The 25646-nt window shown below is 37.3% G+C and overlaps 1 protein-coding gene across 2 annotated transcripts in view; it reads left to right on the forward strand.

Moving 5' to 3' along the window:
- RB1 (RB transcriptional corepressor 1) overlaps positions 1-25646 on the forward strand; it is a 125946-nt gene that overhangs the window by 37593 nt on the left and 62707 nt on the right. For both annotated transcript variants that reach the window (XM_040991413.1, XM_040991414.1), the window contains 11 exons: positions 1976-2086; positions 5679-5821; positions 7450-7527; positions 9290-9399; positions 11598-11675; positions 16029-16116; positions 18676-18792; positions 20826-20882; positions 20973-21004; positions 21087-21163; positions 22885-23081. In XM_040991413.1, the coding sequence (XP_040847347.1) occupies positions 1976-2086; positions 5679-5821; positions 7450-7527; positions 9290-9399; positions 11598-11675; positions 16029-16116; positions 18676-18792; positions 20826-20882; positions 20973-21004; positions 21087-21163; positions 22885-23081 (1088 nt within the window). The remainder of the gene's footprint in view (positions 1-1975; positions 2087-5678; positions 5822-7449; positions 7528-9289; positions 9400-11597; positions 11676-16028; positions 16117-18675; positions 18793-20825; positions 20883-20972; positions 21005-21086; positions 21164-22884; positions 23082-25646) is intronic.

A 25646-nucleotide genomic window follows, 5' to 3' on the forward strand; every position in this document is an offset into this window, starting at 1 on the left:
CTAATGGACCTTGTGGGCAGCAGATAATGTCCACGTGCTTGGGTTCCTGCCTCCCACAGTGGAGAAGATGGAGTTCGTAGCTGCTGGCTTCAATGGGGCCCAGCTCTGGCTGTTGGGAGTACTTGGGGAATGAATACGTAGACAGCAGGATTACTCCCTCTTTCTGTGCCTTTCAAATAAAATATTTAAAATAAAGTTTACCAGTGTTTTTACCCTTCCTTCTGTGAGCAGTTTTTACTCCCTCCTCCTAGTCAGAAGGAGAAAAAGATGAAATACTCTGAGTTAATATCTGCCAAATTTAATTTTGATAGTAGCAATTAACCAGTACATTTTTGCATGATTTTATTAGTTATTAGGAGAGAAATTCATTCATCTGATATCCTTGATAACATGATTTACTTTTATATTTCTTAACAACTTCTAAATATATTACAAACTGAAAAAAATTATTGTTTATTAGCAAGCAAGAGGGAGAGAAAGAAGAAGGGAGGGAGAGAGAATGAAATCCTGTTCGCTCATTCATTCCCCACATGCTGAGGCCAGGAGTCTGACACTTGATCCAGGGCTCCCACCAGGCACCAGTAGCCCAGTGACTTAAGGCATCTCTGTTGCCTACCTCAGGGTCTGCAGTAGCAGAAGGCTGAGATTAGGAAGATGGAGGAACTGAGTCCTGAACCTAGGCTCTCAGCTGTTGTGCATGAATATCCTAAGTGCCCAGTAGATTTGCAAAACATTTTTTTAAAAAAAGATTTATCATATATATTTATATATTTTATTATGTAGATTTTTATTATTGGAAAGGCAGAGATACAGAGAGAAGGAGAGACAATGATCTTTCATCTGCTGATTCACTCCTCAAGTGGCCTCAATGGTTGGAGCTGAGTTGATCCGAAGCCAGCAGCCAGGAGTTTCTTTGGTGTCTCCCACATGGGTGCAGGGTCCCAAGACTTTGAGTCATTCTCTACTGCTGTCCCAGGCCACAAGCAGGGAGCCAGATGGAAAGTGGATCAGCCAAGATATGAACCGGATCCCAGCACTTGCAAAGCAAAAATTTTGCTACTAGATTATATCACCCTGGGCCCTTGCAAACAATTTTTTTGACACTAGACCTGTGGATCTAGAAAATCTGCATGATGTTTTATCATAGCTTCTGTGTATTTTGTAAAAGGCAAAAGATTTATATGATCTGAAGAGAAACCAGAGTACAGTTTCTATGTATTTTGTATTTTGGGAAATTATTTCTAATTTACCAGTCAGATGTCAGAAGATTAAAAAAAAAAGAGTCAAATTAAGCTTCTCTTCACAAATAATATATAAGCAAATACATATTATCTGTATTATATAATAATTTTATATTTTATATAACTATAAATTTTTCTCAGTTATCTGTTATATGCATTTATTTTAATATCTATCATGTTTGTGTATTTATATATATATTACTTTCAGAAATTTGTGTTTGATAATTTTAATTGGCTTTGTTATATAGTTAATTTGGTTATTTCTTAATGGCTTTGGTTATTATAATAATTTCATATTAAATAGAAATAATTAACATTTAAATATTTAAAGTTAAAATAGGAAATATATGAGGTTTCAGATATAGCTAGAATTAAAAATTAGCATATAGCATCATCATACTTCAAATTTTATTATATAGTTTTACAGAGCTAGAAAATAAGTTTAAATAAAGCAAACTGCAAAATAATTTTAGAAATTAAGAGTGAGTTATTATAATGCTTAAAAGTAAAATTCTCAAGGTAGACTTAAACTTTCTAACTAAGTCTTAACTTTATATAATTTTAAAATTGCAAACTATCTCTAATCTTCTGCAAAAAGAAAAAGCAAGGCTTCCCCATGTCTCCAGTAATTGTTGAATGAATGATTGTATGGATGATTACTTACCCACAGTTTCCTGTAACTAAAACATCTTAATCTCACTTTCCTTAAAAATGTGAACCTTTTTTATTTTCAGGAGAGGTCTTGCAAATGGAAGATGACCTGGTGATCTCATTTCAGTTAATGTTGTGTGTTCTTGACTATTTTATCAAACTTTCACCTCCTGCTTTGCTCAAAGAGCCATATAGTAAGTATTTCCTATAATTTATGCTTTCTTACTTATCAACCAGTAAGTGTGTATTGATTATCTAGGGCTAGTATGGTTGTAAAGCTATTTACAAAAGTAACGAATGGGGCTCTGCCCTCAAGTAATAGGAGTTCTAACAGGGAAAATAAGGCATAGAAGCAGCTAATGAGAGTTTCTGTAGAAGGTGATGTGGGTCAAAATGCAGCACCTGCATGGGGAATTCAGGAGATGAGAGAGTACTCTGAAATGCTGAAGACTGAGGAATGCCATATGAAACAAGTAATATTTGAAATGAGTGTTGAAGAGTAATTAGCTTGGAGGAGGTATCTTTATTAAGGAAGTTGAGGAAGAGCATTCCTAGTTAAAAAAAAAAAAAAAAGCAAAAACCAAGACAAAGATATGAAGGAAACAGCATGGGGAAAGAGTGGTCCATTCCACAGGAGCAGCTAACTAACTTTTTATTAATATTGTCTAACTTTGTGTCTAATTTTTTTTTGGTGTTTGAAATGTAATTGATACAATTTCAGTGGATGAGCACACAAAGATGAGAAGTGTATTTAAATGACATAGGTAACATAAAGCATCAATGACAGTGTTCTTCTTAGAATATAATTTCATCCTTTGTTGATCCCAAGGATAGGACTTCAGAGTCAAAGCAATACAGAAAAATGTGTAGCTAGCTAAGGTAGGCCAAGTGCTTTTGAAACAATTAACACTTTAATAATAATTCTAAAAATAATAGATAATTGATCAAAACTTCGAAGTCTCAAAGTGTTAAAGTGGTTAATTGTTGTGAATAACAGCTAAATAGAAAAATGAAATTTTGCATGGAGTTTTGAAAATGGTTTGGTATAGTAGGCAGAAATCATACAGAGCAGAAGAAAGAGAGGTAGGCATATACTTCAAACTTTTCTTGACCTTTAAAATTTCTCTTTATATGCCTTTCTCTGTTTTTCATAACTTTAATAGGTGATGTAATATTTGCTTTATCTTGCAAGACTTTATTTTGGATAATTCAGCTCTTTAAATGTTGTGTTAAAGAGAGACCAAGGTGAGGTATTAAATTGAGTTTTAATTTTGTTGGAGAATTTCAAATAAGTATTAAAATGAGTAGTAACATAACAAACTTCCATGTGCTTTTCACTAAGCTTCAACATGTTCCATGGTCAGTATATAGCCACATGTCTCCTGCCCAGTTCCCCCTGCTATGTTAGTTTGAGCAACACCTTTGCATGCATTTCATCTTTTTCTGTTTTAGTACATATCTCTATGAAGTAAAGAGTTTTTAAAAAGTGTAATGACAATACCATTACCACATGTAAAATCAAGTCATAATCATTCCTTAGTACCGCCAAATATCTGTTAAGTGTACAGCTATTCAATTAGTGTGTCTTTGTAATTTTAAAATGTATTTCCAGGTTGACAGATTATCAACTATTAAAACTTCAAATTGTATCATAGGCTGATAGAAATGCTTCTTCCATCTCTTGTTTTTTTTTTTCTCCCACTTACAATTTGTTTACTAAATAATCAGGTGGTTGTCCTAAATTTTCCACAGTCTGGTTTTTGCTGCTTGTATCATGTGATGTAATTTGGCATGTTGCTTTATCCTCTCAGTTTCTTCTTCTTTGTTTTTTTAAAGTAAGCCTCTTTCTTTTTCCCTCCTTTCTTTTAAAAAGAGATTTATTTATTTTTGTTGGAAAGGCAGATTTATGGTGAGAAGGAGAGACTGAAAGATCTTCCATTCCAGGCCCAACATGATAGCTTTTCCCTCTTTCTCTGTGAGACTGTCTTTCAAATAAATGAAGAAACATTTATAAATAAATGAGCAAAATAAAAAACAGGTATAAGGGCCAGTGCTGTGACATAATAAGTTGAGCATCCCTGTGGTTCCAGGATTCCATATGGATATTAGTTTGGGTGCTGGCTATTCCACTTCCTATCCAGCTCCCTGCTACTACAGCTTGGAAAGCAGCAAAAGACGGCCCAGGAGTTTGTGTGCTGGCACCCATGTAGAAGCCTGAAAAGCTCCTGGCTCCTGGCTTCAGACCAGCGTAGCTCCAGTCATTGTGCCCCCTTAGGGAGTAAATCAGCAGATGATTGTTTCTCTCCCTCCCTCCCTGTTTCTCTCTCTTTGTCTCTAACTCTTTCAGATAAATAAATACATCTTTAAAGAAAAAAACCCGTGAATTATCTGGCCATTCCAAATTCAAACAGAAGACAGAGTCAGCTGTAAAAGAGGTTAAAGATGACTCAGTGTAAAAAGTATTTATTGCCCTAAATGGAATGAATAACTTAGAGGAAACTGAGAGGGGTCTGGTGTGGTAGTCTAGTGGCTGAAATTCTCACTTTGCATCTGCCAGGATCCCATATGGGTGCTGGCTCATGTCCCAGATGCTCAACTTCCCTTTCAGCTCCCTGCCTGTAGCCTGGGAAAGCAGCAGAGGATGGCCCAAAGCCTTGGGACCCTGCACCCACGTGGGAAACTCAGAAAAAGCTCCTGGCTTCAGATTGGCTCATCTCTAGCCATTGTGGAAACTTGAGGAGTAAACCAGCAGATAGAAGATTTTTTGTTTGTTTGTTTTTTAAGATTTGTTTATTTTTACTGGAAAGGCACAATTACAGAGAGGAGAGATAGAGACAAAGGTGTTTCATCTTCTGATTCACTCACCAAGATGCCTGCAGCATCAGAAGCTAAGCCAATTTGAAGCCAGGAGCTTCTTTTGGGTCTCCCCCATTGGTACAGGCTCCTAAGGCTGTAGGTCATTCTTTGCTGTTTTCCCAGGCCACAAGCAGGAAGCCGGAAGGGAGGCGGAGCAGCTTGGACATGAACTGGCGCTCAAATGGATCCCAGTGTTTACAATGCAAGGATTTAGCCACTGAGCCATAGCAATGTGCTCTGTGTTTTTTTTTTTTCAATAAAAAATACTGGAAATTGAACCCATAAATATTTGCTCAGTTTAAAGACTCTTAAGATGGAAAACATTGTTTAAAAAAATTATTTGAGAGGCAGAGGGACAGAGAACGTTTCAGCTGTCTGATTCACTCCTAAAGTCCCTGCAGCAGCGGAAGCTACACCAGGCTTAAATTAGGAGCCAGGAACTGCGTGAAATCTCCCACACGGGCAACAGGAAGCCGGAGACTTGGATTTTCATCTGCTGCCTCCCAAGCATGCTGGGAAGCAGTGAGTTGCTGATGCTCCAGCCAAGCTCTCATGTGGCATGTGTGCTTGCTAAGCAGCTTCTTCACCTAGTGGCTACAGTACCTGCTCCAGAAAGCGTTTTTCTTGTAGACTTACAGGCCATTTTGCAGTTTTCTGTTTGTGTTTATTTGGGAAGACGAAGTATTTTACAGTTCTTTGTGGGGTATTTGTCAGCAGGAAAAAATAAAGATGGCAAAAACTAGCTTCAGTTCTTTCACAAAACCAAAAGAAAGAAAAAAGAAATTTTTCTTCTTCTAATGAAGCCTAATATGTAAAAGTAGTATGTTACAAATATTGTTCCTAAGTATCCAAGTTGTAACTAGAATGCTTCATAGTTTGTACGTAGAAAATGGAAATGTTCTTGCTTATTATTTTTTTTTTTTGTAACAGAAACAGCTGTAATACCTATTAATGGCTCACCTCGAACACCCAGGAGAGGTCAGAACAGAAGTGCCCGGACAGCCAAGCAACAAGAACAAGATTCAAGAATTATTGACATGCTCTGTAAAGAACATGATTGTAATATAGACGAGGTGATTCATGATTTCTGTAAAACATTTCAAGTAGATTTCGGTGATAGTTCTTAATAGTAGCTACCTCTTGTGAATAGCATCCATTGTGCCAGTTTTACAGTAAAAACAAAAGTTAGAAAAAGTTACCTGGATTTTTATTTAAAAAATTGTTTATCTGAAAGCAGACCGAGATTGAGAGACTCTGTCTGCTGGTTTACTTCCCAGATGGCTGCGGCAGCCAGGACTGGGCCAGGCTGAAGACAGGAGGCAACATCTGCATCAAGTCTCCCACATAGGGTCACAGGGACTTAAGTACTTGACCCAGATTTTGTTGGTTTCCAGAGGCATTAGCAGGAAGCCAAATTGGAAGTGGAATGCTTGGAACGTAAACTTGCATTCCGATATGGAACATAGGGATTCCAAGCAGTGGCTTAACTACCCACCCTCTCACACGCTTTGATTTTAAAGAGAGTATTTCCCTTGCACTGCATATATCAAGACAGTAACTTTAAAATATGTTTGTTCGTTAGTTTCTCTGAAGTTACTGATACCCCTAATGCTTTTAATTAGCCTACTAAGGAAGTCCTAGTGTTTTGGTTTAGTGGTAAGGGATACCAACATTAAATTTCAGTTTAACTATTCATAATTGCTCTCTTTCTAAATATTATACAAGATGTTAGTGACTATGGAGAATGCCCTTGAACACCTAGGAATTATCTCTTTTATAAATTTGGAATGTTAGATTGAAGAAAATATTGCCAATAATATGTTGTACCACCTTTTAATAATGAGTAAATGACTCTCCAGAGATTTGTTACGGATAGGGTCTACACTGGACATTGGAACATCCAGTACTAGTGCTTGTGTCACTCTGCTGTTTTCTCACAGTATGTTATGTTGTCTGTAATTTATTATGAACAAATACAAGTAGAAAGTATTGTATCTTTGAACTTCCTCTGTCAGCTGTGGGAAGGAATGGGAGGAGTCTCAAAAATCTGGTTGAAGAGGTATTAAAAGAATATCTGGGCTTATGTATGTATGCATATATATTTGTGTCATCTGTATATATTTACTTTCAGTTTGATAGAATCATAATTCATCTTTGCAAGTAAGCTAATGAATGAAGTTAAAATGTTTCATTTTACTCCAATTTTGTCCCTGAAGCACAAGATAATAGATAGTAGTAAATAGCAGTTTTCTAAGTGTCTGGTTTATAAATCTGACTTTAAGAACTACTTGTGAAATTTTATTTGAAATACAGGAATAAATCTTTTTTATAAGGATTTATTTTACTTTTTTTGGAAAGACAGATTTACAGAAACAAGGAGGGACAGAGAGGAAGATCTTCCATCTGCTGGTTCATGCCCCAAATGGTACAACAGCCAAAGCTGGGCCAATCTGAAGCCAGGAGCTTCTTTCTGGTCTCCCACATGGGTGCACGATTCTAACACTTTGGGTCTTCCTCTGTTGCTTTCCAAGTTCATAAACAGGGAACTGGATGGGAAGTGGAGTAGTTGAGACACTAACTGGTGCCCATATGGGATGCCAATGCTTGGAGTGGAGGAATAGCAAGCCAAGCTTTATTGCGCCAGTCCCAGTTTTTTGGTTTTAAGTTTTAATAGCTTCTGGCTTTTTTTAATCTCTTTCAGGTCAAAAATGTTTATTTCAAAAATTTTATTCCGTTTATGAATTCTCTTGGAATTATAGCTTCTAATGAACTTCCAGAGGTAATTTTTTTGGAGTATTTTAAAAAAAACATGCAATTGAAATAAATTTGGTGGAATGTCTTTGATTATGCTGCAGATTTTTTTTAAACCTTAATGGTGCACTCTCCATCTACCCGTTACTTTTCAAATGTTGCCACAACTGTCTTTTTGATGAGAGTACAACAATTGAGAATTTTGGTGGTATTGTAGACTCAGTAAAGGAAAGCATGCTTTGAGAAGCATGCTTTATCACTCAGTGACAACACAATGCCTTGTTAGTAACACAGACCAAAAAGTGTAAGATAAGATTGCTGATTCTGTTACCTAAACTAGGTAAGCTAGATCATGATTTAGCTTGATAATTCAGTATTTATTATTGTGTGCCAGGGATTATGTTAATACCACAGTTAGAGACTTCATCTCTGTCACTGGCCATAAAATGCTAATGTGAAACTACAGAAATCCCCAAGAGTCTGAAGCGTGAGGATGCACACACCAGCTTCAGTGATGTCCAGGAGAGGAGCTGCCGAATCCAAACAGGAGCAGATGAGTTTTGTGGAAAATTGTTTGGAAATGATGCGATTTTTAAGCTGAGTTAGCCTTAGGAATGCCAAGCCCAGGGTATGGGTGCTATGCAGTCGAAGCACGCTGATTCAGATGGTATTGTCTGATTAGTAAATCCCAAGCAGCTCATGAAGGTTGGGGTACAAGCCGTAACAGAGCTATCAGATGTGGTATTGGAGAGGCAAGAAGTGACTGAATATTAATGTTTTCTTGCATTTGATTAAGGAAAAATACTCTTCACAGCTCTCAGCACTCTTAGACACTTGGCTTTTCTAATCACATTAGTAGGGAACCAGATCAGAAGTGGAGCAGTGGGGATTTGAATTGGTATTCTTATGAGATGTTGATATTTCAGGCTGTGGCATAGCTGGCAGTGCTGCAACACTGACACCAATAATTGATAATTAATGTTTAAGATAACATAGGAGCATTGCTCAAACTTTAAGCATGAGTGACTTTTCTACTTAGTACACTTATGCAGACAAACAAAAAATGTACATTTAATTGAGTTTCTTTTTACTCCTTATAGAATGCAGTTTTGGTTATCTCAGTGTTTCTTGGAAACATCTTGGATTTATAAAAGTCACAGCAGAAAACTTGCTACTCGAGTATTTTCTTTTTAAAGTGTAATTATAAAATGTTAGAGCAAAAGATGTATGCATTTTTACAATTTAAAAATATCTAAGATTGGAAATAGATCATGCAAATGTGCTAATTGGATTAATTTATTGAATTAATTCTTTTGCCTAAGATTCTTAACTTAGGAATGAAGGAAGCTGGAGTGAATAAAAGGTTGAGAAAAGATTGTCAGAATATATAATCAAGAGGCTTTAATATAGTTTTTGGGAAAAGCTATTCTATATTAATAAGCTGATTAGAAGATTGAAAGTGAAGTATATATGAAATGTTTGGAGAATCTTAGTTAATTGGTTATGATAATACCTACTTTTATCTTTAGTTCTGATTTGTGGCATTGGTGATCCTTGTAGGTGTAAAATGCTAACAGTTAGGGTGCATGAATGAAATATACTTAAATTTGTAGTTGAAAAAAACCTTACAGCTTTGTTTACTACACTTTTAGATAGGCCTATATGTTGCATGTGAATATTTATTGCATAATAAATATTTATTATATAAAAATTTTCCAATTGAATTTATGTTCTAGTATGGTAAGAGATGTAACATGAAAAAGATGATCATATTCTTTTTTCCTTTTGAGGTTGAAAGTCTCTCTAAACGATATGAAGAAATGTATCTTAAAAACAAAGATCTAGATGCAAGATTATTTTTGGATCATGATAAAACTCTCCAGACTGATTCTATAGACAGGTATTGCACATAATATATCATCATTTACTGATGCATTTTTATATAGATCAACAATGATATATAGATTTGATATAACGTACTGACTTTTTATGCAGTTGATAATAATAAGTTACTGTCAAATGTCTTTAAATAAAGAAAAAGATAATGGTATTCTGAGCATATAATTTATTAATAGAGATTTAATATGAGTAATGTTTCATAACCAGTATCTTTTTTAACTTAGCTGAATAATTTTTTTTTAAGATTTTAGTTTTTATTTGAAAGGCAAATTTATAGAGATATGTTGAGATGGAGATGATCTTCCATCTGCTAGTGCACTTCCCAAATGGCCACAATGACAGGAGCTGAGCCAATCCAAAGCCGGAAGCCAGGAGCTTCTTGCTGGTCTCCCCTGTAGATGCATTGGCCCAAGGCTTTAGGCCACCCTCCACTGCTTCCCCAGGCAGTAAGCAGGGAGCAGGAGGAGAAGTGGAGCAGTCAGGACACAAACTTATGCCCATATGGGATCCCGGTGCATGAAGGCAAGGATTTAGCCACTGAGCCATATTATTGGGCCCCTGGTTAAATTTTTTGTTTTTTAAGATTTATTTATTTTTATTGGAAAGGCAGATATACAGAGGAGGAGAGACAGAGAGGAAGGTCTTCTGTCCGATGGTTCATTCCCCAAGTGGCCGCAACGGTTGGAACTGAGCAAATCTGAAGCCAGGAGCTCTCCCAGGTCTGCCGGAGACCAGCTCCAGCTGACTGAGAGCTTGCAAAGGATGCGTGGATCTGCATGGCTCCCCACACGGGTCTCCCACGCAGGTGCAGGGTCCCAAGGCTTTGGGCCATCCTCGACTGCCTCCCAGGCCACAAGCAGGGAGCTGGATGGGAAGTGGGGCCACTGGGATTAGAACCAGTGCACATATGGGATCCTGGTGTGTTCAAGGCGAGGACCTTAACCACGATGCCATCGCACCAGGCCCCATTTTTTGTTTTTAGTATCAAAATATATTCTCTACCTTAACAAGATGTTTGCTTACCTTGCAAGAGATAGAAAGAGGAAACAGGATCTTCCATCTGTTTGTTGGCTTCCCAAATGGCTGCAGTAGCTAGCAGCCAGGAATTCCATGTAGATCTTCAAAGTGAGTGGCCATAATCTGCTGCCTTCCCATGCCCATTGATAGGAAACTGTGTCATAAACAAGGCAGCCAACGCTGGGACCAGCATTTCCTTGTGGGATGCAGGCTCCCAAGCAGCAGCTTAACCAAGTACTCCACAGCACGGCCCCTCCCCCACCCCCGCCCAGTATATTGGCTTGAATTTGCATGTAGAATCCAAACATGGAAATTGTTGAAAATAATTATAAAAAGTTTAACCTGATCATCTGGAAGATTTCAGCATTAAATGTTCTAATGTGAAACTTAAAAATACATGTAATTTAGAAATTAAACATAATTAAGTGTTTTAAATTTGATTTAATTGGAAATAAAGTTTTAGGACGTATACTGCATTAAAAATTATGAGTTTTGGTTTTTTAAAAACATTTATTTTATATTTTGAAAGGCAGAGTTGTATATATATGTAGAGAGAGAGAGACAGACAGATCTTCCATTTGATGGTTCACTCCCCACAGGTCTACTCCCATGTGGCTGGGACTGGGCCAGGTTGAAGCCCAGAGCCAAGAGGTATATCCTGGTCTCTCATGTGGATGGAAAGAACCCAGGTACTATGAACCATCCACTGCTTTCCCAGCTTTACTAGCAGGGTGATAAATAGGCAGTGTAGCAGCAAAGACTCAAACTGGTTCTCCTGTGGGATGCTACTACTGCAGGCTGCAGCTTAACTTGCTGTGCCACGACACCAGCCTCTTCTACTGCGTTAAGGTATCTGAGCTTTGATTTTCTTGAAGATTTATTTATTTATTTGAGCTTTGATTTTTTTTTAAATTCTGAACAACTTAGTTATTAATACTATTAGGAAGAAACCATTTAGCTTTCCCTTCCAAGAATAATTAATGGTATACCTCAATATCATGAAAAGCCTACACTTATGTACGTATGTAAGAAGTGGTTGGATCATGTATTTCCTATCACTTTTATTATATAATTTATCACTTTGTATGATAAGAAGTGAAAGTATTATGTTATAGTTTATAGTTATTAAGAACAAATAATAATACATTTTCAGCAAGAAGGACTTTGTTTATTATTATTTAGTTTTGAAATGCAGAGAACACCAAGAAAAAATCATCATGATGAAGATATAAATATGATTGCTCCACCAACTCCAGTGAGGTATGAACTTTCCCATTTGTTTTCATTGTGATTATTTACTGATAGCATTCCATATTTGTTCATTTATTTCTTTACATATTTGTACATATATACAACAAATACATATTGAATGTGGTTTGTCTGCCATGTAATTTACTAGTTTGGCAAATATGATTATTACCTAGTTTTATCTGCTGCTGTTCATACAACCTAAAATGGGAATGTGTTCTTTCTCAGTAAACAAAAAAGAAAAAATACGTATCACATGTAATCTACACATTACCCTGCAGAATTCAAACTGTATTGTCTGTCCTTTTTCTCGCTCACTTCTGATATCTAAATCTGTTGTCAAGTCTTGTTAAATCTACCTCCAAGATATTTCAGAAGTCCAACTACTATTCTGTATTGCTTAACAGTGCCTGAAAGACCTTGTATGATCTGGCTTCTGTGCCTCTCTGGGGTCATCTGTTTTCTTTCTTTCTTTTAATAACAAGTTTATTTTATTTTGTATGATGTTTACATAGTTAAGAAGGATGCATGTCCATGTAGACCACTTATTAGGGTAGGAAGGGTTAAGGAATAGGGGAAAGTGGATGCAATAACTCTTTCCAATCTCCTTTTTACTTCCTATGTCTGGGAGAAGGGGAGAGAGAAGAGGAGAAGCCGCTCACAGCATCCCAACCACATTAGTACCTGGGGTTGGAGGACAGCCACCTGTTGTCATTCCAGGGTCCTTGATGTGGAGCATGCTCTGAGGGTTCTGCATAAATGATTTTGATCGTTTGGAGATAGTGTTGATTTTGTTATTCCATTGTAGAGGAAATCCTTCCAAGATCCATTGGCTGACATGGTCCACCTTAGTGTCTCCACTTACCCAACTCCTTGCTGTCAGAAGTTGGTTGAGAGAGTTACCTGCTTTGTTCTTCCATCCATGGTACTAGATGTCCCCTGCAGGCTTCAATGAACTGGTTGTCATGTCCCCCATGTGCATCTGGGCATGCTATTTGCTTTACAGGCTTCAACAGCCAAGGAGGTCCAGTTCTGACATATGCACTCCATGTGATTTTCCAACTCCATGGTTGGAGTTTTGAGTCCAGTGGTCTAGTTGGGGAGTTCCCAAAGAAACTTCACCAGAGGTGACCCTAGGCCTGACTCCTGTGTGTGTTAGCCGGTGTGGCGTCTGGCTCAGTCCATCACCCAGCTCAGCCTGTACGTATGCTGGTGGCCATAGTCACATGGTCAGTTCTGTGTCCAGCCCCGTCTCATGCACAAACCAATGGATGCTGTGGCCCAGCCCATCCCTGCCTACCATACACTTGCCCTCACACACAAATGGAAACTGCAGCCTGGTTGGAATGATTCCTGGTAACCTTCACCAGTTCTACCCACAGGCCTAGTTCCTGTGCATGCCGATGTGTGTAGCAGACTAGTCCAGTCTCCTGCATCCCATTCAGCTCTTGTACACATCAATGGGTGTTGGAGCTTAGCTCAGACTGACCAAACCCACTATCCATCCCACTCATGCCTACAGATACCACTGCCTGTCCCGCCAGGCTTGTCTTCAGCCCTGGTTCTCATGCTCACCAGTGAAAGCTGCAGCACGTCAGAGGAATGCCCAGAATTTCCCTAGGAGGCCCATCCCCAGCTCTGGATCTTACAGTTTCCAAGTGGTTCTGTGGGCTAGCCTGACAGGACTTGTCCCCATTCCTAGCACCATCTAGCTAATTCTGCAGCAAAGCCTGGGAACATGTTTTCTTGCTCAGTCTGCTTTATCCATACTTGAGCTTCTTCCATTTTCTTAAATTCTGCAATTTCTTTTATACTTGAGAAGCAATTCACTGGATATTCTGTCTTTTTGAAACTCTTCTTTCTCTTCTTCCCTTGTATTGCCAACTGCTATTCTTCCTTATGCTTCAGCAAAATATTACTTTTTAAAGAATATGTTTTCCTCTGAAGTGTTCTATTATTCTTCCTCATAGTATAATGATCTATTTCTTCCATAATGTATATAATTTGTCTTTGTATTTGTTTTTCACCATGGCACACAATGTCTTTTAAACTCCATACTATTGGGACTATGATTTTTCCCATTTAATAATTAGATCCTAGCCTAATAATTGGCACATAGTAGACAGTCATTAATATATTTCAAATGATTGAATAGAATCACTTTCATATTAATATACAATAGTAATGGACAAGTTAATAAGAAGACAGTTCATGAAGCCATGTGAACTGAATTTTGAAGCATGTTAAGATCTGCTTCATAGGAAAGGCAGTTTAAGATGTGCAAACAGCATGTGAAAAGTAGTGAAAGTATCAAACAGCACGGTGCACTGTCAGCAACTCCGTTTTGACTGTAAAATAAGAGGATGAAGGCAGGGAGGTATGGGTGCTAGACAAGAAATGTCTTCTATGGTATAATCATAGTTTTGCACTTTTGTTTGTACATGATATAGCCTGTGCTATAAATAGGTGTTACGCAGAAGTAACAGTTAAAATCAGACTTGGATTTGCAAGTATATGCATGGTAATAGTTTGTAAATGGATGGACCGAGGAGAAGACAGGTGGGCAAATAGATTTGTCAGTGTATCTCAGTGATTCATCTCAGTGATTCTTAACCAGAGGTCCAAATTAGGACAACCTGAGGGATCCTTTTTCAAAGTACACATGACTAGGCCTTACTACCACAGATACAGTGAGTGACAGTCTCTGAGCTGGTCTGTTGTGGTAGGTGAGTTCAGAGATGTTGAAGATTTGAATGAATGGAGTGGTGGTGGGAAGGAAGGTTGGTAAAAATTTGATGATTTCACATTTAGAATATCATGCTTTAGTGCACTTATGAAGAAGATTAACTGGTAAGTGATAGAATTTGGTACTCTTATAAAGTTGAGATTATCAGGGGGGATATTAAACCATAAAAGTAGGTGAGATTGCCTGAAGCAGAGGTTTTTAATGGGCAGAATGGTGGTTGAGAGTGGAACCCTCAAGAATTGTAATGGCATAAGTGTATGTTAGATTTTTAAAGAATGAGAAGGTATGGTTGGGAGAGCCCACAGAATGAGGTCATAAAAACCCCAGGAGGGAAGGAGTTTGAGGAAAGAATATTTAGTTGTTGAATGTATCAGAGAAGTCAGGTATCAGAACAAATGATACGAAAGATGAAGGTCTTGATTTTAACAGCTGCTCTTTTGTGGTTCTCTTCATTGTAGCACACATGCATTAGTAAACATAGAGAGGCACAAGAAAGGCAGATCACAATACTTTGAAAAGTGAAGAAGCATAGCTGTAGCTTACACAGGTTTAGCAGAGAACACTGAACATGTTTTATTTAATACTTAAGGGTCCTTCAGTACCAAACATTCTACAACTCGTAGTATCATTAAACAGTGTCTCAAATGTACTTATGCTCCAAATCGAAACACTACTGCTTATGGTACACTTCTGCCACACACGTATACACACTTGACATATAGAATAAAAAAGAGGTAGTGATACTGATTGGGTATTTTATACTTTAAGAATGATAATTTAAAAAAATTATTCAGGAACTTAGTTTCCTTTCTTATTTGAAGATTTCTGTAAAGGAGAAGCATTTGATTCTTGGCTTGAGCTATTAAGTATCTCTGTTTTTATTTGAAAGTGTGCTTAGTACTGGGTTTTTTGGAAACAATTCCATTTCATGTAGTTTATTTCTCTGTTTAATATGAAGTTATATATAATGCCATTGTCTTTTCTCCCCAAATAGTCATTGATTTGACACATTAATGCTTTATTGAATTGTAATTACAGTTTTATTGACAGAAGAATATCGGTTCTGTAATTATAAACTGATCGTTAGCACATCTTTTCTTCAAGAGTTAAATAAAGTAAAATTCCTTGTAAGCAACCGTACACAATAACTTAAAAAATTTTTTTTAAATTTATTTTATTGATTTGAAAGGCAGGGTTATAGGTTACAGAGACAGGGAGAGACAAGAAGAAAGATTTTCCATCCATAGTTTACTCCTCAAATGGCCACGATGGCCAGTGCTGGGCCAGATTGAAGCCAGTAGCCAGGAACTTCCTGTGGGTCTTGCACATGGGGGCCAGGGGCTGAAGAACTTGGCTTATCTTCTGTTGTTCTCCCAGGCACATTAGTGTGGAGCTGGGTTGGAAGTGGAATAGCCAGGACTTGAACCAGGTGCTCCCATGAGATGTCAGTGCCGTAGCTCCACTCCACTCCTGCCCTGTTGAAGTCTAATTTCAGAGAACTTTTAAAAGATAAAGAGGAGGCAATATGTTTAAAGATACATCTAACTTAGAAAATAGGTGTACTTCATTTCTTATTTATTTCCTGTCATTGTTTAACTCTTCTTTACTTTTTCTTCTAGGACTGTTATGAATACCATTCAACAGTTAGTGATGATTTTAAATTCAGCAAGTGATCAACCATCAGAAAATCTGATTTCCTATTTTAATGTAAGCCAAATATATACCATTTTCTGTTAATGTTTGAAGAATTTTTAACTTAGAAATTGAGAACTATTTTTTTTTCAGTTACTTAGTTCCCATCCAGTGCGTAGTTATCCATGATCTTATTTCTTGCTTTTTACCCTCAAATTTAGATTTTTATTGGTAGTATTGTTTTAACATAGAAGATGTTGCTGTTATCATTTGCCTTGCTCACTATTCTTTCTTGCAGTCTGTACCTCACTTCTGAAGTGATTTTCTTTCTTCTATAAATGTCACTTTTTATAATTTGCTTTGTCTTACTTATTTCCCAGACAGGGAGACAGAAAACCAGAGACAGAAAGAGCTCACATTATTTCTGGTTTACTCACTAAATGCTTACAGTGTTTGGGGTAGGACTAGGGAAAGCTGGGAGCTGGAAGCCAGAAACTCAATCCATGTCTCCCACCGGGGTGATAAGAATTTACTACTTGGGCTGTGACTTTTAGTCTCCAAGGATATGCATTGGTGGGAAGCCGGAGTCAAGAGCTGGAACTGGAAATAAAACCTGGGTATTTCATTATGGGATTCAGGTATCTTAGCTATGATGTCAAGTGCTTTAGTAATTCCTGAAGTGAGGTTAGTTCGAGATGAATTTACAAGATGTGGCTTTGTTGTCTGAAAATAGCTTTTTTCATCAACTTTTGTGAGGTAATTGGATCTTTAACTCTGGGTTGATATTTACTTACCCTCAGAAGTTTAAGTTATTATTTTATTATTTTGAAGATATTACTGCACTCTTTCTTGGATCCCATTGTTGTTGATTGGAAAGTCTTCTGTCTCTCTAGTTTTTCTGTTTTTCCAAAGATAATTTATTTGTGTTCATTTTATTTCAAAGGCAGAGAAGCAAGAGGAGACTCCGGCAGACTGATGTTTTTTTCCATCAGCTGTCTCAGCCCCTAAATGTGTGCAGCTTGTGCAGTAGCTAAGGCTGGACAGGGCTGAAACCAGAGGCTAGAACTCTGTGTCTCTCATGTAAATGGTAGAAACCCAAATACTTGAGGATGTCTACTGCTCCTCTACTATCCCAGGGAGTATGTTAGCAGAAGACTGGATCAGAAGCAGAGGAACTGGGGCTTCAGCTAGGCATGCAATGTGGAAGGCAGACATCCCAAGTAATGACTCATCTGCTGCTCCAAATACCTCCCTCTAATTGATGATTCTTTATGGTTCACCTGTCTTTAGTACCTACTTCTATTATCGTTGAATGTGGTGTTACACAGGACTTATATTCACTATAACCCTACAGTCTCATTGTTCATTTGACCCATTTTCATATATGGTTCTTGCCTCATTCTGTATACAATGCAGTTTGCAACTTCCCAACGGACTTTGAGTTTGACATGCAAAAGCCCCTGCTCCCCTCCCTACTCTGAAAAAAGGAAGAGAGAATGAAAATTAGCTTTTTGTATTGCTTGCTTGCTTGCTTGTTCCCCTCACTGGCTTGTTTAAATTTAGTTGCTGGTTAGTATTTGTTGAAATTCTCATCCATGGAAATAGGATAATATCAGGAAACTTACTAAAATTTGGTCTGTTGCAATAATTATGTACTTTTCTGTAGTTTATGGCTTATTTATTACCGTAACTTCTTGTGATTTTGTTATACTGTGTTGTCATCTTTTGCTGTTTCTCCCAGGAATTAGTAAAGTGATACTTGTCAAGATAATCGTAACTGTTAGCTTAGAGCTGATGTTATTTGTCCAACTTGGATAATATAGCATTTATTTATGAGTTGTCATTAACATGTGTATCTACCCAGTTACCTGGAATTTTAGCAAGGGAGTTAAAAGGTAGGAATTGAGAGAATGGTAAATTTATTTCTTCTCAAATATTGTTTTGAATACTTCCAACAAATAGGATATGTAGATCTTTTTGTTTTGAATTTCTTTACTTGAGCATAGTACTTTCCTTCTGCTTTAAAAATTCCCTGGAGTGGCTTGCATTACGGTGCAACAGGCTAAGCTGTCTATCACACTGGCATCCTGTATTGGAATGCTTATTTGAGTCCCAGTTGCTCCACTTCTCATGTGGTTTCCTGCTGATGCATTTGGGAAAGCATCAGAAGATGGCCTAGGTGCTTGTGATCCCTGCAACCCGTTTGGGATTTTAGCAAGAAACTGGATTGGAAGTGGAGCAGCCAGGTTTGAACAAGTGCCCATATGGGATGCTGGTGCGGCAGGAGGAAGATTACCACTGCACTGGCCCCTGCGGTTGGTTTTCTTTGTCTGCTTGCTTGCTTGTTTGCTTGCATATTTCTTCCTTCCCCCTTCCCTTCCCTTCCCTTCCCTTCCCTTCCCTTCCCTTCCCTTCCCTTCCCTTCCCTTCCCTTCCCTTCCCTTCCCTTCCCTTCCCTTCCCTTCCCTTCCCGTCTGTCTGTCTTTTTTTGTGGTTGTTTTATTCTTATCTATTTTGGAAGTGTTTCCACTTTTTTTGTAAATTATTAGTTCAAAAGTTATGTGTTATGGTACAAAATATTTATTCCAATTAAACAGTATCCTTAGTGCTGATTTTGGTTTATATCTCTTTAAGAACTGCACAGTGAATCCAAAAGAAAATATTCTGAAAAGAGTAAAGGATGTTGGAATCATCTTTAAGGAAAAATTTGCTAAAGCTGTGGGACAGGGATGTGTTGATATTGGATCACAGGTAATTTGAGCTTGTTTTTATGTGTGCCCTATATATATATATATAGAATTTTAAAGGTACTATCTCTCCAGATTGTATAAATGATTGTAGTAGTATGTGTTCAATAGATAAAATATTGGCAGATGGCTATATCCCAACTGCCTGTTTAGGCAGCTATTTGTGAGAAACTGGGAAACCAACTTGCATTGCATTGCAAAAAAGCCGTAAACACAAATGCCAACTAATAAGGGTTTTAGAAAATACAAATAAGAAAAATATTTTAAGATTTTTGATATTACTAAAGGGGTGTGTATGTAGGAATGTTCATATATGTGTACACCAGTATGAATGGGAATATATGGTACTAGCCATTTATTTGAGACTTCATTATTCTAGAAAATCTTAATTCAATGCATTGTATGCAAATGTATGGAATATGGAGTTGTACACCCTAGGTTTGTATCTGCTTCTACGATTTATGAACACATCATTTAAGTTCTCTGAGATTCAGGTTCTGAATTTGTTCTATTTTGTTGTGAAGCATTAATAAATGTAATTTGTAAAAATAAATTTAAAATTCACTCTATAATATAATTCACTATACACAGTTATTCTAGTTACATTTTGCATCCTTCAGTGTTTTGGTTAACTACTTATAAGTTCTTTTGGTTTTTTCCTCTTAATTTGGAGTGAAATAATATCATGTGTATATGTTTGTATGCAAATCTAGAATTTGGTGGTTCTTTCGATTAATGCATTATTATTATTGTTATTATTAGATTTTTTAATTTTATTTTTATTGGAAAGTCAGATATACAGAGAGGAGGAGAGACAGAGAGGAAAATCTTTTGTCCAATGGTTCACTCCCCAAGTGGCCACAATGGCTGCAGCCGAGCCAATCCGAAGCCAGGAGGCTGGAGCCTCTTCCAGGTCTCCCACGTGGGTCTGGGGTCTCAAGGCTTTGGGCCATCTTCGACTGCTTTGCCAGGCACAAGTAGGGAACTGGATGGGAAGCAGGGTAGCAGGGATTAGAACCAGTGCCCATATTGAATCCCTGCTTGTGCGAGGCGAGGACTTTAGCCACTAGGCTACCATGCTGAGCCCCAAACACTGCATTATTTGGTTAAAACTTCTTACTGATAAAGTCAGTTAGATCTGATTTTTGCCTATTCCAGTGTTACTAAGCTTTATAGACAGAATCTGCTTTTTGAACCCAGATAACCGCCTTAATAAATATGTGTTAGGGATTTCAAGAAGTATCATATGAGGAGGGTCTTCAGAAAGCTCAGGAAGGTGTATAATATGAAAAACTTTGCATGGATTTCAAAATATGAGGAGAGGGGTGGACCCAAATAAGTAGCTTTTAATCCCAATTACCTACAAATTTTAAAGTATACTTAAGCATGATACAAAGTGCTTCTGGTGATACCAGGCACTGTAACTTCTGTTATCAGTGGTATAAATGACATGAAATGAAGGAAAATCAGGTAGTAGACCTACTCTCTTAATAGTTTACTGGAGAGCCCGGCGGCATGGCCTAGCAGCCAAAGTCCTTGCCTTGAACGCGCCATGATCCCATATGGCTGCCAGTTCTAATCCTGGCAGCTCCACTTCCCATCCAGCTCCCTGCTTGTGGCCTGGGAAAGCAGTCGAGGACAGCCCAAAGCCTTGAGACTCTGCACCCATGCGTGTGGGAGATCTGGAAGAAGTTCCTGGCTCCTGGCTTCGGATCGGCATAGCACTGGCCATTACACTCACTTGGGGAGTGAATCATCAGATGGAAGATTTTCCTCTCTGTCTCTCCTCTTCTCTGAATATCTGACTTTCCAATAAAAATAAAATAAATCTTAAAAAGAAAACCCAGTTTGCTGGAAATGTTAGCCATCACTTTATACCATAGTCTTTCTTAAGTTTAGATAACTTATCTGAATGATATCATGGTAGTCTTATTCCTAAGAAAGATCAGAAAAATGTTTTTTTAAAAAAGACTTAAAACTTATAAGTTTTGTAAAGTTGAAGGATCTCATTTTTTTTCTTTTTTTCTCTGTTCATAGCGATACAAACTTGGAGTCCGACTGTATTACCGAGTAATGGAATCCATGCTTAAATCAGTAAGTTAAAAATATTGTATTTGAAAAAAAAATTCAGTGTTGGCACAAAGAAAGTTTCAGTTAAAGTATTATTTACATTTTCTCTTTTAGGAAGAGGAACGATTGTCCATTCAAAACTTTAGGTAAATTTTTTAGTCTTAATGTAACATTGTACAATTTCTATAAAAGAAAGATTTTTAAATGACATTTTCTTTTTTTCATTAGCAAACTCCTGAATGACAACATCTTTCATATGTCTTTATTGGCATGTGCCCTTGAAGTTGTAATGGCTACATATAGCAGTAAGTTACATTTAAATAAATAAATAAATAAATAAATAAATATTTTAGCTTAATTAAAGTAAAAAGTTATTGCTCAGGTGTGGTGTATCTTTTGAGGGATGGGGGCAATATGAAATTAAGAAGGAATGTGTGTCTTAGATTGGTGTATACTGAAGGATACAGTTGGTCATCATAAGCCGTTTAACTGGCTTATCTGAATGATTTTGTGTCTTCTGGAGGATAGTATTTTATTAGGCTCCTTCTGAGTGTACTGAATCTATGAAACATGCCTACTGAAGTCTCTTCAAGACCTGTAAAATTGTAAAATGCCAGAGGAATGTTAAAGAGCCACTTGTACTAATGTGGAAGCATGGCTATAGTCTTAATGGTTGTTAGAACAAAGTTTGGAGCTAGAATATACCAGATAAACAGCAAAGGCTCTTGCTGGTTTTTTTTCTTTCTCCCTTGTGTTTCCCTTCCTCAATTCTTCCCTTTCTTTCATCCTTTCTCACGCTGTCCCCCTCTCCTTCTCTCTTTTCTTCTCTCTCTCTTTCTTCCTTTCTATCCATTTGAAAGGCAAGGTGTCAGAGAGAGAGGGCACAGCAGAGAGAGAGATATCTTTGACTTACTATCTCACTCCTCAGATGATTGTAACAGCCAGGATTTAGGAGCTCAGTCTAGTCTCCCCAGGGGTGACAGGAGCCCAAGTGCTTGGACTATTGTTGACTGGTCATCCTGTTACATTTAACAGGAACCTGGACTGAAAATGGGGCAGTTGGAACTTGAACCAGCCCTGTAATATGGGATGCATATGGATTGAATAGTGCCTTAACTTGCTGCTAATGCTGAGCCCCCTAATAACAGTGTTTTCGTAAAGTATAATTTTAGATGTATATTATTTTGTAAGTAGTGTTGCAAATGTTAAAAAATTTTTGGTTGCAAAAAACAAAATAGGAATGTTTATCTAAGGATACAAATAAATATACACTTAATAGGAGAGCAAGTAAAATTACTAAACACACATGGAAATGTTTTCTTACTAACCAAGAAATGCCCATAAAAAATGAAATGCTGTTTTTCAGTTAGTGAAATAGTAAAATTTTAAAGAATCTTTCTCTCTCTCTTCCAAGGATTAATGAAAGTTAAAATGATTATGTTAATGAATAGCTAATGAGATATTAAACCTGTCCCTACGTAAGTTTAGGATATTTAAGCCTTTGAGATTTTGATATAAGCTATGAACCTTTTCCCTAAGTGTAACGTCACATACACTTGATATATGGAGCCTATTTTCCAACTACTTAGGTTACTGGCATCCTATAACAGAGTGCCACTTCGAGTCCTGGCTGCTCTGATTCTGATCCAGGAGCCTGCCAGTGTGCCTGGGAAAGCAGCAAATGATGGTCCAAGTGTATGAGTCCTTGAAATTCCACAGAGGAGACCTTGGATGTAATTCCTGCCTTATTCCTTCGGCCTTAGTCAGTCCTGGCTATCACAGATTTTGAAGAGTGAACCTGTGATTAAAAGATCTTTCTCTGTCTCTCTCTCTCACTCACCCACTCTGGCATTCTGCCTTTTGAACAAATAAATAAGCAAATATTTTGAGAAAAAAACGCTCTAAGTAAAAATTGCTTAGCTGTTCTATTGTGTTTTAATTCTTATTGGATAAGACCATTTGGATAAAAAACTAAGTTGAAGTCTTAACACTTCATATCTGTACTTTTTTTTTCTTTTGTTTTTAGGAAGTACATCTCAGAATCTTGATTCTGGAACAAATTTGTCCTTCCCATGGATTCTGAGTGTACTTAATTTAAAGCCTTTTGATTTTTACAAAGTGATTGAAAGTTTTATCAAAGCAGAAGCCAACTTGACAAGAGAAATGATAAAACACTTGGAACGATGTGAGCATCGAATCATGGAATCCCTTGCATGGCTCTCGGTAAGTAACTAGCTAAAATAATTAAAAGTCGTTACTTTTTATATAGCTAACTATTGTTACAAGGTGCTTCTTAGCATTTATATCTAGACCAAAAAGTAATGTTGTGTAGCACAAACTATCTGGTGGAATATTAGAGTGGGGTTTTATTTGAGCTTCCCAAACCACCTAAAATAATACACTAGCCATATAAACTATCTGGTGGAATATTAGAGTGGGGTTTTATTTGAGCTTCCCAAACCACCTAAAATAATACACTAGCCATATAAAGATATATATATTTTTTTAATTTTAAAAGAAAGAAGAATTTTTAAAATATTTGGATAAATTGTTTAAAATATGGGTGCCAATATTTGAAAATGTGCCTTTTTAAATTTCAACAAAAATTTGAAGATTATACTCTTTTAGATGATTAAAAAGTATTTGTCTTGTTCAGTTGAGTAAAATTGCCTTTGTCTTGTTACTGAAGATCACATAACAGTCTGCACGGTAGTTAAATTAGTTAAATTGCAAGTATTGCTTCAAGTATTACAGGGCCATAAGTCATGTTTTGTTGATACACATTGTTGATAAAGCTTCTGTCTTAATAAAGGTGGTACTTTATATGCAGTAATGATAAAATACTTAAAATTTTGTTGTGTTCCACATCTGGATAGTTGGAGAATAGTTTGTGAATATTCAGGTTTGCAGATTAATATTTGGTTTCTTTGAAATTGTGTCAACGTAGTGCCAACATAGTGCTCAAGGTTTCAGATTTTCAAACCATTAATATTTCAGGATTTTGAATTATGGAAAACCAGTAAATTCTATGAAAATATTTGAAATCTGAAAAACTCAGAAATCTGAAATACCTCTGGCAAGCATTTTAGATAAAGGATCCTCAACCTTGATTGTACGAATTTGTTGAAACGTTAATTAAAAACTAAAGACTTCTGATACATTAGATTTCTAATCTGCATATATAGCCTTAGTTTTCCTTTTTTGATTTTTGAAATATTCAATGGTCAGGATAGCTCTCAGTGTTATAGTGCTGTGTAGACATGGTGAATAGAGAAACACATGAGAAGGCATTACTTTGTTATTATTGAACTTAGTAACTACTGTTAGGATCAGCTTCCTCTCATTAAGAAAGTGAGTGGTTTGATGAAAACCTTCTGAACCCGAAAGATTAAGCAAAAGCAGAAATAATAAATAGATACCAAAAAATGTTTTTAGAAGCTTATTTATCCTATTCTCTGAGATATTAAAATCAAGACATCATTGTATCATCTGAAAGTAACTATTATTTTGTTTAGAATTAATTCTGTTTCCATTAGCGCATGTTTATTGATCATCTGCTCTATTCATTGATTTAGAGTAGACATAATGAAAACTTTTAAAAGAGATTTTCTTATTTGAAAATCAGAGTTAGCAGGAGAGAGAGGGAGGGACAAAGGGAGGAGGACTGGAGGCAAGGAGCAAGAGAGAAAGATTAATCTTGCATCTTCTAGTTCATCACCAAGATGGCCCCAATGGCCAGGGCTGTGTGAGGCTGAACCCAGGAGCCAGAATCTCCAATCATGTCTCCCAAGTAGATGTCAGGGACCCAAATACTTGGCCCATCTTCCACCTCTTTTCCCAATAATTAGCAGGGAGCTGGATTAGAATTGAAGCGTCAGGACAGGAACTGGCACCCAGATAGGATGCTAGTACCTCATTCGGTAGCTTCCCTGCTATACCATAAGGCTGTCCCTATAGTGGTACATTTAAGCAGCAGAGGATGGCCCACATACTTTGGCCCCTATCATCCATGTGGAAGACCTGGATGCAATTCCAGGTTCAAAGGGCTACAGTGGCCAGGACAGGAGCCAAAATCTGGTAGCTTAACATCTGCTACCTTGAGATAATTTCCACCACTGCAGCTAGAGAAACTGCTGATGCAGATCTTACACCAGTTCTTCAGGTAAAAACCTTCTGTGGGGAACATGTTCATCTGCTGATGATAGGACACTACCCCACCGGACCTCCTGTGAAACAGGCCACTGTGCAACCTATACTGGATACAAAAAGCAGAGAAATCACTGGACAGGAAAAACAGACTGTGGCATGTTTGGAAGGGAGCTATGAGCCTGTAGAGTTTTTAGTCTGAGCTAGATGCAGAATTGGGAAGGACAGTAGAGTAGGGAGAGGGGTTCAGCAGAAAAACTGGGAAGCCATGAGGTAGTATTAGCCTAGATGAGGAGATGAATGCTTACAGAAGTGAGTAACTTGTTCTATCACCACAGAAACTAAATGTAACAGCTGTGTCTTGAACTCAGATCTGTCTGGTTTCAAAGCTGCTAATCCCTGTTTTTACTGAGTTACTGAAGTCTAAAAAATGGATGTTTATCCAAAAGAAGATTTTAGTATGAGATAGGAAGGTGGCTGAACATAAAATCCTGAAGAACTTCAGCACTTAGGGCCTGGAAAGAGTTTTCTACTCCTAAAAAAGATTGAAATAGAAGAACTTGGAGATATAAGAAAGATATCAGAAATGATGTCATAAAAAGAGAGCATTACAGAGTATGGGTGAGTGCCTGCTTTTTTAGA

Source organism: Ochotona curzoniae, unplaced genomic scaffold (genome assembly GCF_017591425.1).
Source record: "Ochotona curzoniae isolate NIBS_2020 unplaced genomic scaffold, NIBS_Ocur_1.0 contig_64, whole genome shotgun sequence".
NCBI classification, from domain to species: Eukaryota; Metazoa; Chordata; class Mammalia; order Lagomorpha; family Ochotonidae; genus Ochotona; species Ochotona curzoniae.